We start from the raw sequence: 12,269 nt of genomic DNA on the forward strand, positions 1-12,269 counted from the left end.
TGACCCCTTGACCCCCCCCCTGCCCCCATCGACACGCCCCGGCACCTGGTGCCTGCCGCTTTTATCCCGGGCCAAAACTCCCCTGCACCGGCCAGCTTCTATCCCAGGCCAAAAGACCCCTGCATGAGCCCACTTCTATCCCGGGCCAGAAATCTCCCCCCCCCCCCGCTCTCCACACCACGCACCCCCCCCGCCCCCGTGCCGTGTCTTCAGCTCCACTGAAACAATGGCGTTTTCTCTCCGCCGATTTTTTCTCCTCTGCGCTGATTTTCTTAACTGTAGGTAAGGTTTTTCATAAAGGTGCAGTGGGCCGTTTTAGAAAACAATCGTACTTGGCCAAACATGCTTAAATGGCCAGAAATACGAGCCAGCAGGTTCCGCCCCCAGTGATGTAAACAAATCAGGAACTGCAAAAATAGGACGTACCTGCTTTAGGGTGGCGCAGAAACTTTGGCGAAAGTTGCAGATTTTATTCTGCTCCAAAAACAACAGCGTAGGCCAAAAAAACAGCGCAGAATGGTGGTGAAAATCCAGCCCACTGAGGGACACTTGAGATATTTTTAAAAACTGCTACGATTGTTACTCTGAAGGTAGCAGGACAGGTAGATAATTTACAAAAGAAGTTATACGGGATACTTTTGTTTATTAGATGAGACATAGAATATAAGAGCAGAGACGCTCTGCTAGAACTGTATAAAACATTAGTTAGTCCACAGTTAGAATACTGTATACAGTTCTGGTCACTATATTACAGGAAAAAAGTGATTGCATTAGAGAGGGTACAGAGGAGATTTACGAGGATGTTGCCAGAGCAATAGAATATTAGCATGAGGAAAGATTGGATAGGGTGGGCTTGTTTTCTTTGGAACAGAGGTGGCTGAGGGGAGACTTAATTGAGGTGCATAAATTATGAATGGCCTAGAGTGGACAGGAAGCACCTATTTCCCTTAGCAGAGGTCAATAACAAGGGGGCATAGCTTTAAAGTAATTGGTAGAAGTATTAGAGGAGAGTTGAGGAGAATCTTTTTCACCCAAAGGTGGTGGGGGTCTGGCACTCAATGCCTGAAAGGCTGGTAGAGGCAGAAACCCTCACCGCATTCAAAAAAGTACTTGGATGTGCACTTGAGAAGCTGTAAACCTCAAGGCTACCGATCAGGATCTGGAAAGTGGGATTAGACTGGATAGCCCTTTTTCGAACAGGGCAAACACGGTGGGCCAGATGCCTCCTTCTGTGCCGTATATTTCTATGACTCTATGATTCTATGAACCTGCCAACTTATGGTGACAAAGCTATCACTGAACCAAGGCTGACACCCTGGGTTGGGAACAGGATTTGATGATTGGCAAATAATGTTTATTGTCAACAAATGTAAAGTAATAAAACTCGTAAAAGAATAAAAGTAGTGGCTTTACGAAACATCCACCTCCGTCAAATCTTTTCTGAACCTTCACTGTTTTTGTTCAGAGAGCCTATATTTCACAAGCAAAGCATTTGACTCCTGGTATAATCTTACTCTGTAGGGTAGAATGCCATCTTTGTTGAATCTGAAAAATGCTCAGTTCCTGTGAACAGTGAGGAGGACAAGTGGGTGAAGACCTGTTAGGTCAGGTCACTGCCCCACTGCACTGCCCTAGAATTTCTGGAGGGCTGTGACCCCAAAGCTATTGTAACTGGTCCTGTGCCTACAGTAACTGCAAGCCTAGCAGAAGGATGCTAATAGAATCATAGAATCATATAATGGTTGTAGCACAGAAGAAGGCCATTAGGCCCATCAAGCCCATGCAAGAGCTCTCTGCAATAGCACCTCAGCTAGTCCCAATTCTCTGCCCTTTCCCCGTAGCCAAGCAATTCTTTTTCTTTCAGGTACTTATCCAACTCCCTTTTGAAAGCAGTGATTGAGTCTGCCTCCAACACCCTTCCAGGCAGTGCATTGATGTTCCCCAACTTATTTTACTCTCGCTGCACCTGTGGGGCACCGAAAAAGAGGGTCACCCCAAAAAGCTGGCAGTGAAATTGACATCCCATTCTACAAAGACCGCAGAATTTGGAGGGTCCTTGTAGGATTCACTGCATAAGATCAAAGCAGTGTTTTCAGGATGATCTTTTGGCCTAAGGATCTTCTGTCTAGGGATGTTCTTCAGCATCCTGAAGGCCCTGTTGCCAGCAGCCAGGAGTACAACAGCTGGCCTCTCAGACAGGAGACCACACGCTACCTAAATGAATTAATCTCCAGAGGGGAATCGTTTGCGTAAATATTCACCAGTCCCCACAGTTAGTCAAGTAAAACTGCTGAATATTTGTTCATGGCCCACATCACAACCCTGCTGCCCTCCAAAGGAACAAACTCCCAGCTCAACTTTAGGAACACAGGACCACTGATGTCCCATGGAGATATTTGACCTCAGTTTGGTCAAGGGGCAGGAATGTGTCCAGTCATGGTATTTCCAGCTGCTCCAGAACATTTTTTTGGTGACTTTGTTACTGATCCTTAAAGGTTGGTGAAACTGACTGCTGCTAGACCTAATGACGAGCAGCCAATAGACCCCCACATAACTTCCCACTCAACCTTCCCGCTCAATCTTTCCATCACAGTTTTTAACATCCAATTAACCAGACAGACAGAGACTTGATTTAACGTCGCATCTAAAGATTACACCTCTAACAATGCAGCATTCCACATTACTGCACTGGGCTGTCAGCTTATCCACTCAAATCCTTGTATGGGGATAAATCCCATTATCTACTGACTCAGAGTGCTCGCAACTGAGCCTACTGGACAATGCAATTTGAGGTGTTTACTGTACATGGTCCATGTCTCTGAGCCATACAGGAGGATAGGTAATACTTTAGCCCTGTAGACCATGAGCTTAGTGGCAGTTTTGAGGGCCTGGTCTTCAAACACTCTTTTCCTCAGGCGTCCTTCCAGGCAAGCGAGCCAAAGGTGGGCAGAGGAAACATTACAGGGACACCCTCAAAGCCTCCCTGAAAAAGTGCAACATCCCCACTGACACCTGAGAGTCCCTGGCCAAAGACTAAGTGGAGGAAGTGCAGCCGGGAGGGCACTGAGCACCTCGAGTCTCATCGCTGAGAGCATGCAGAAATCAAGCGCAGGCAGCAGAAAGAGCTTGCGGCAAACCAGTCCCCACCCACCCCTTCCCTCAACGACTATCTGTCCCACCTGTGACAGAGACTGTGGTTCTCATATTGGACTGTTCAGCGACCAAAGAACTCATTCTAAGAGTGGAAGCAAGTCTTTCTGAACTCCGATGGACTGCCGATGATGATGATGACTGGACAATTTAGAAATAAAAAACTTGTATTTATATACCACCTTTACACATATCCCAAAACATCCCAGAATATTTCACATAGAAAGTATGACTGAGGATTGATGTTATGTCGGGGAATACAGCATTAATTTCACACACAGCTAAAATCCTAACAATGAGATGGAATGAGCATTTAATCTATGCGTGGTGGTGTTGGTTAATGGAAACATCTATGAATAGAGCTGTGGGATCTTTAACATCCTGTCACACAGGAGACTACACGCTACCTAAATTAATTAAGCTGCAGGGTTGTATCTTTTGTGTAAATATTCAGCAGTTCCCGTGGTTAGGGACGGGTATGAAAAATGTTGAACTCCTCATCTAAGTGATGGCAACTCTAACAATACAGCATTCCCTCAGTGTTGAAATGAAGTGTCAGCCTAGATTATGTGATCAAGTCCAAGTGTACGTCTTAAACTCAACTTTTATTCATCAAATCAGGGAATAATGGCTAGTTCAGCATTATTGTATTCACACTTTGTTAGCTACATCCAACATCTTTTGATCTTAGATTTGTTTTGATAAGCAAGACTCTTACTGACTACTTTTATTCCATCCTTTATAGTAAACGTGCGTGCAGCCCCGTTTCAAGTTGGTCGGAATGTTTGTAGAAGGAAACCAGCACCGAGAAATGGTAAGTAGTAAAAAAAGAAACTTGGGGCCCAAAATTCCACGTGGACTATTTTTGGTGCAGTTTTAGAGGTACGTCCGATTTTTTTAGTGGTCCAACTGCGGTAAAAAAAAGTTCCAAGTTTCACCGGCATAACTTTTCATACTGGAGCGGCACAGATTGTGCTTAAGCTCTGTGGGTGGAGCTTAAGGTCTGCGCTGAAAAACTGAGCTTGGCAGGGTAACGAGGGACCTGAATTTAACCTGTAGTGCCATTGTGGATTGTTCTCTCCCCCAAGAACTTCTTTTTTCATAACAGGTATAAGCATTCCAAGATTGAATTGTCTTTTTTAAAACTCAACCATAACCCCGTGATGCCCCCTGACCCCACCATGCACCAGCACCCGGTGCCTGCTGCTTCTATCCCGGGCCAAAAGACCCCCGCACTGGCCCGGTTCATTCCCGGTGAAAGGCCGCGACACTGGCCCGCTTCTATCCCGAGCTCCCCTGCACCGGCCCGCTTCTATCCCGGGCTCCCCTGGACCGGCTCACTTCTATCCCAGGCTCCCCTGGACCGGCCCGCTTCTATCCCGGGCTCCCCTGGACCGGCCCGCTTCTATCCCGGGCTCCCCTGGACCGGCTCACTTCTATCCCGGGCTCCCCTGGACCGGCTCACTTCTATCCCGGGCTCCCCTGGACCGGCCCGCTTCTATCCCGAGCTCCCCTGCACCGACTCGCTTCTATCCCGGGTCCCTTCGATCCGGCTCACTTCTATCCCGGGCTCCCCTGGACCGGCCCACTTCTATCCCGAGCTCTCCTGCACTGACCCGCTTCTATCCCGAGCTCCCCTGCACCGACTCGCTTCTATCCCGGGTCCCTCCGATCCGGCTCACTTCTATCCCGGGCTCCCCTGGACCGGCCCGCTTCTATCCCGGGCTCCCCTGGACCGGCCCGCTTCTATCCCGAGCTCCCCCGCACCGGCCCACTTCTATCCCGAGCTCCCCCGCACTGACCCGCTTCTATCCCGAGCTCGCCTGCACCGGCCCGCTTCTATCCCAGGTCCCTCCGATCCGGCTCACTTCTATCCCGAGCTCCCCTGCACCGACCCGCTTCTATCCCGGGTCCCTCCGATCCGGCCCGCTTCTATCCCGAGCTCCCCCGCACCGGCCCACTTCTATCCCGGGCTCGCCTGCACCGGCCCGCTTCTATCCCGGGCTCCCCTGGACCGGCCCACTTCTATCCCGAGCTCCCCCGCACCGGCCCACTTCTATCCCGAGCTCCCCCGCACCGGCCCGCTTCTATCCCGAGCTCCCCCGCACCAGCCCACTTCTATCCCGGGCTCGCCTGCACCGGCCCACTTCTATCCCGAGCTCCCCCGCACCGGCCCACTTCTATCCCGAGCTCCCCTGCACCGACCCGCTTCTATCCCGGGCTCCCCTGGACCGGCCCGCTTCTATCCCGAGCTCCCCCGCACCAGCCCACTTCTATCCCGGGCTCGCCTGCACCGGCCCACTTCTATCCCGAGCTCCCCTGCACCGACCCGCTTCTATCCCGGGTCCCTCCGATCCGGCCCGCTTCTATCCCGAGCTCCCCCACACCGGCCCACTTCTATCCCGAGCTCCCCCACACCGGCCCACTTCTATCCCGAGCTCCCCCGCACCGGCCCACTTCTATCCCGGGCTCGCCTGCACTGACCCGCTTCTATCCCGAGCTCCCCCGCACCGGCCCACTTCTATCCCGGGTCCCTCCGATCCGGCCCACTTCTATCCCAGGCTCCCCTGGACCGGCCCACTTCTATCCCGGGCTCGCCTGCACCGGCTCACTTCTATCCCAGGCTCCCCTGGACCGGCCCACTTCTATCCCGGGCTCGCCTGCACCGGCTCACTTCTATCCCGGGCTCGCCTGCACCGGCCCACTTGTATCCCAGGACAAAAGGCCCCCGCATCGGCCCACTTCTATCCTGGGCCAGAAACACCGCTATTGTGTTCCTCACACAGATGAGACTGCACACAGGGAGGTTAAAGTAACAGTGACCTCAGTCTTTATTAAGACACTCCAGAGTGAGGAACAGGTCTCCGGGGCCGGCTTATATATGTGATATCTTCACAGAGCACACACACACAGCTCCTAACATGGAGGCTGCTCGGTCCGGAAGCTACCAGAAGCTGCCTGTCTGTTTATTATAACTCTGCAGCTGCAGTACACAAAATGTCCATATCCACAGTATGGAGCTACAAGCATTACAAGCTTACAGCACTTACAGACATTACACTTCTCCCTCCTTAATGAAAAAACCATCATAACATCATAAATAACTTCATTTTTATACATATTTACAAATTTAACTTTACGACTTGTTTTCTGTTTCGAAGAGTATACCTTCGCTCTCGAACAGAACCTTCCAAACATGGTGTTGATTTCACACTCACTTGAGGCTCATCCTGAGGAACATTTTTCTCCATGGAATTTCCTTGATTTTCATTTGCACTGACTCTAACTTCAGGCTCTTTGTTTCCCTGACTTGGACTCAGACTTTCATTCTGATTCTCTCCTGGATTTGTTTCCAGTACATTGCATTTAGGATTTGCTGCTGGTGTATCAAAACTATCTGATGAGTCAGAAATAATTGAATCATTTCCACCTTCAACTCCTTCCATGTCTGTCGGTAAAATATGATCAATATGAACAAACCTAACCTGTCCATTATCAAACATCTTTACCAAATATGTGCGAGGACCACATATCTTCACCACTCTTCCGAGTAACCACTTTAACCATTTATGGTGATGGTTCTTCACTCTCACCTTCTGGTTTAATTTCACTCTTCTCTCTTTTAGTCTCCCTTTATCATGATTCTCTTTTTGTCTAATTTGTGTCTCTTCTACAGACTGTGCCAAATTTGGCTTTAACAATGAGAATCTGGTTCGTGGCTGTCGTTTGAGAAACAACTCTGCTGGTGTTCTACCAGTAGTTGTATGAGGAGTATTTCGATATGTAATCAAAAAATTAGCCAATTTGTGATCCAATGACAACTGTCGTTTTATTGGATTTGGATCTAACATTTGTTTTATGAGGGCACGTTTTACAATTTGTACAGTGCGCTCTGCTGCACCATTCGAAGCAGGATGGTATGGTGGAACCTTGGTATGTTTCACACCATTTTTGCTTGTAAATTGTGAAAATTCTTCTGAATGAAATTGTGCTCCATTATCCGAAACAATTTCTTCAGGTTGGCCAAATGCAGAAAATAATTTTTGTAAAATGTCCAATGTTTTACTTGTTATTTTCCACATTGGAAACACCTCAACCCACTTTGAATGGCTATCAATTACAATGGTCCATCTAACTCAGCAAAATCAATATGTAGCCTTTGCCACACCCTGGGAGGCCATTTCCATGGCTGTAATGGTATTGGTGGTGGTTGCATGCTTAGCGATTGACATGTCATACACTGATTCACGATGTACTCTATATCTTTATCAAGACCTGGCCACCATAAATAACTGCGTGCAAAACTCTTGGTCAAGCACATTTCCAGGTGCTGGTCATGGAGGTCTCCTAATAATTTGGACCTGAATTTCTTTGGTATAACCACTCTTGCACCCCACATGATACAGTGTTTATCGACTGATAATTCATTCCTACGAATGAAGAATAGATGTGTATCTTTGTTTGTTACCTGGTTTGACCATCCAGTTGCAATATACTCATACACCTTTGACATCACTGGGTCACGTTTGGTTGCTCTACCAATCTCCCCAGCTGTGACTGGCAGTTCATCAATTTATGAAAAATAAAACACTTCTTCCCTATCGGGTGTAACCTGTGATGGGGAAGGCAATCTAGACATTGCATCAGCATTACTGTGATCAGCTGATCGTCTGTATTCAATATCATATGTATATGTTGACAAAATCAAAGCCCATCTCTGCATTCGGGCTGCAGCTAATGTTGGAACTGGGGACTTTGGATGGAGGATTGCTGTTAGGAGCTTATGGTCTGTAACGATGGTAAACTTACAACCATACAAGTATTTGTGAAACTTCTTGACCCCAAAAATTAATGCCAAAGCTTCCCTTTCAATTTGCGCATAATTTTTCTCACTGGCACTAAGAGTGCATGAAGAAAAAGCAATTGGTCTCTCCTCCCCACTACTTAATACATGAGAGATTACTACCCCAACTCCATACGGAGAGGCATCACATGCTAGCTTAATCTCCTTAGATACGTCATAGTGAACTAACATGGTGCTCTCTACCAATTTGCTTTTACACTCCTTGAATGCTGTATCACATTCTTTTGACCACTTCCACTGGACCTGTTTTGTCAAAAGTTCATTCAGTGGATGTAATACTGTAGCCAAATTTGGTAGGAACTTCCCATAATAGTTCAAAAGACCCAAGAATGAACGAAGTTCAGTGACATTCCTGGGAGTGGGTGCATTTCTGATTGCATCCCATTTTTCCTTGGTCGGATGTAAACCATCTTTGTCTACTCTGTACCCTAAGTACTTTACTGAGTTTTTAAATAACTCACACTTATGAGCAGACACTCATACTCTGTGCTTCTCTAGCCGTTTGAGGACTTCATTCAATATGTTATTATGAATTTGCCTATTTGGTGCTGAAATTAGTATGTCATCCAAATAACATACTATCCCTTCAATACCTTGCAAAATCTGGTTCATCACCCCTTGGAATATGGCAGGGGCGGAAGACACTCTAAACGGTAGCCTATTAAATTGATATAGGCCGAGATGAGTGTTTATAGTCAAACATGACTTGGACTCCTCATCTAGTTCAAGCTGTAAGTAGGCATTTGTAAGATCCAGTTTTGAGAAGATCTGACCACCTGTTAGTGTTGTGAACAAATCTTCTATATTCGGCAATGTATTGGGGACATTACCCTCTAGAACCTGGTTTACGGTTACTTTATAATCACCACACAATCTTACCTTACCATCGGACTTAGGTACAACAACAATGGGTGTAGCCCAATTACATCGATCTACCTTACAAATAATGTTCTCAGTCTCTAGTCTTTTGAGTTCTTGCTCAACTTTCTCCTTGAGTGCATATGTTACGGAACGTGGCTTGTAGTAAACTGATCTAGTGTCCTTCTGTACCCTGACACTCGCCTTGAAGCCTTGGATCGGACTGCCCGTTTCACAGAACACCTTCGGATACTGTTTGATAACCTCATCCGTTGATGAAAATCTCGCTTCCACAGAGAAGATCTTACTCCACTCCAGCTTCAGTGAGCTCAACCAATTTCTTCCTAGTAAAGCAGTCTTGTCTCCTTTCACTATTAGTAGAGGCAAGTTCTGAAATTGATCTTTATATTTCACCGGTACGGTGATAAAGCCTACTACAGGAATTTTCTCTCCCGAGTAGCCTTGCAGCTCTATCTTGGATTTCTCCAGTTCGAAATCACGCAATTTGTCGAGGTACAGCGACTCCGGTACGACACTCACGGATGCACCCGTGTCAATTTCCATTGGTATCTTGAATCCCGCAACAATGTGGATTTTGATGCTTTCCAAATCGCTGTCTGTGAACCACGTGCTCCTGATGATGTGTAATTCTAACATCTCCTCGTCCTGCTATTGTTCTTCCAAGTCATGCAGTCTCTTTGGATTACTATTCATAGCTTTGAACGCTGGACATAGCTTTAAAAGCTGGTTTACCCTTCAGTCGGCATGCCTTCGCAAGATGCCCAGTCTTTCTACAGAAGAGACACTCTGCCTTCACGTATGGACAACTTTTAGCAATGTGTTGTCCCAGGCACTTATAGCACGACTTCGACGTTCTGTTAGAATTTCTAGTTTCTGAGACTTTTGGCCCTGGCCGTCTTTTACTTTGAACCTGCAGGTGATTTACCTCGGTTGACTGACAACCGTGATCATTATTTAATTCTCAGGAATATTGTTCGGCCATGCTCATCGACCTCACTGTCTGCCGAATCCCGAAACTATAGCTTTCAGCAATTTCTAACAGTTTGGGGTTATAGTGCTGCTCCAGCTTCATTAAAATCTCTTAAACATTGTGTCCTTTGGCTCGTCAGGCACAAGCAGATTTACAAGTGTTTCGTACAATGCTGGATCCGCCATCAATATGAAAATCGCTTTCTTCCATTACAACACAGCCTGGTTTTGGACTGCATTGTCTGGAACTTTGATTATGTTATTTGCAGTGAAATATATTTCTAGCCTGTCCACATATGCTTTAAAACATTCCTGGTCGTGTCTATAATCACCCAAATATCCGATTACACCTGCCATGTTTAATCTGCAAAACAGATACACTGCTTTGGGTACTGTTGGGGGGGGATCATCAGGGGAGGGCAGCAGCAGCCAAGTTCATGGCACCGTGGCTGGCTCTGCTGCACAGGAGGGCAGGAAAAAGAGTGGGAGAGCGATAGTGATAGGGGATTCAATTGTAAGGGTAATAGATAGGCGTTTCTGCGGCCGCAACCGAGACTCCAGGATGGTATGTTGCCTCCCTGGTGCAAGGGTCAAGGATGTCTCGGAGTGGGTGCAGGATATTCTGAAAAGGGAGGGTGAACAGCCAGTTGTCGTGGTGCACATTGGTACCAACGATATAGGTAAAAAAAGGGATGCGGTCCTACGAGACGAATTTAAGGAGCTAGGAGCTAAATTAAAAAGTAGGACCTCAAAAGTAGTAATCTCAGGATTGCTACCAGTGCCACGTGCTAGTCAGAGTAGGAATCGCAGGATAGCGCAGATGAATACGTGGCTTGAGCAATGGTGCAGCAGGGAAGGATTAAAATTCCTGGGGCATTGGAACCGGTTCTGGGGGAGGTGGGACCAGTACAAACTGGACAGTCTGCACCTAAGCAGGACCGGAACCAATGTCCCAGGGGGAGTGTTTGCTAGTACTGTTGGGGAGGAGTGAAACTAATATGGCAGGGGGATGGGAACCAATGCAGGGAGACAGAGGGAAACAAAATAGGAGATAGAAGCAAAAGACAGAAAGGAGATGAGTAAAAGTGGAGGGCAGAGAAACCCAAGGCAAAAAACAAAAAGGGCCAATGTACATCAAAATTCTAAAGGGTCAAAGTGTAATAAAAAGGCAAGCCTGAAAGCTCTGTATCTCAATGCGAGGAGTGTTCAGAACCCAGGAGAGGGCTCTCAGCTAGTTAGAGCGGGTGAGAGCTCAGATGAACAGGACCCCAAGAAAGAATGCAAAAGGCAGGAGGCAACAGAGCAGAGTAGCACTGGGGTAAGTGATAGGAAGAGACAATATGTATGAATATAAAGGGGCTGCAGGAGGGGTCAAAACTAAAAATCATGGTTTAAAAACTAATATTAAAACACTCTACATAAATGCACGCAGCATTCGAAATAAAGTAAATGAGTTGACGGCACGAATCATTACAAATGGGTATGATTTGGTGGCCATTACAGAAACGTGGTTGCAGGGTGGCCAAGACTGGGAATTAAACATACACGGGTATCTGACAATTTGGAAAGATAGACAAGAAGGGAAAGGAGGTGGGGTAGCTCTGTTAATAAAGCATGATATCAGGGCAGTTGTGAGAGACGATATTGGCTCTAATGAATAAAATGTTGAATTATTGTGGGTGTAAATTCGAGATAGTAAGGGGAAAAAGTCACTGGTGGGCATAGTTTACAGGCCCCCAAATAATAACTTCACGGTGGGGCGGACAAAAATCAAGGGAATAATGGAAAATCAAGGGAAAAAGAAATGGCAGCAATCATGGGGGATTTAACCTACATATCGATTGGTCAAATCAAATCGCACGGGGTAGCCTTGAGAAGGAATTCATAGAATGCATAAGGGATTGTTTCTTAGAACAGTATGTTACAGAACCTACAAGGGAGCAAGCTATCTTAGATCTAGTCCTGTGTAATCAGACAGGAATAATAAACGATCTCCTAGTAAAAGATCCTCTCGGAATGAGTGGTCACAGTATGGTTGAATTTGTAATACAGATTGAGGGTGAGGAAGTAGTGTCTCAAACGAGCGTACTATGCTTAAACAAAGGGGACGACAGTGGGATGAGGGCAGAGTTGGCTAAAGTAGACTGGGAACACAGACTAAACGGTGGCACAATTGAGGAACAGTGGAGGACTTTTAAGGAGCTCTTTCATAGTGCTCAACAAAAATATATTCCAGTGAAAAAGAAGCGCGGTAGGAGAAGGGTTAACCAGCCGTGGATAACGAAGGAAATAAAGGAGAGTATCAAATTAAAAACCAATGCGTATAAGGTGGCCAAGGTTAGTGGGAAACTAGAAGATTGGGAAAATTTTAAACAGCAGCAAAGAATGACTAAGAAAGCAATAAAGA

The 12,269-nt window shown here is 46.7% G+C and overlaps 1 protein-coding gene across 12 annotated transcripts in view; it reads left to right on the forward strand.

Moving 5' to 3' along the window:
- The window catches only part of LOC139264758 (uncharacterized), a 680,593-nt gene that overhangs the window by 583,568 nt on the left and 84,756 nt on the right, over positions 1 to 12,269 (forward strand). For all 12 annotated transcript variants that reach the window (XM_070881817.1, XM_070881821.1, XM_070881822.1 and 9 more), the window contains one exon: positions 3,896 to 3,964. In XM_070881817.1, coding sequence (XP_070737918.1) covers positions 3,896 to 3,964 — 69 coding nt within the window. The remainder of the gene's footprint in view (positions 1 to 3,895; positions 3,965 to 12,269) is intronic.

The sequence above is a fragment of the Pristiophorus japonicus genome, chromosome 5 (genome assembly GCF_044704955.1).
Source record: "Pristiophorus japonicus isolate sPriJap1 chromosome 5, sPriJap1.hap1, whole genome shotgun sequence".
Taxonomy (NCBI): Eukaryota; Metazoa; Chordata; class Chondrichthyes; family Pristiophoridae; genus Pristiophorus; species Pristiophorus japonicus.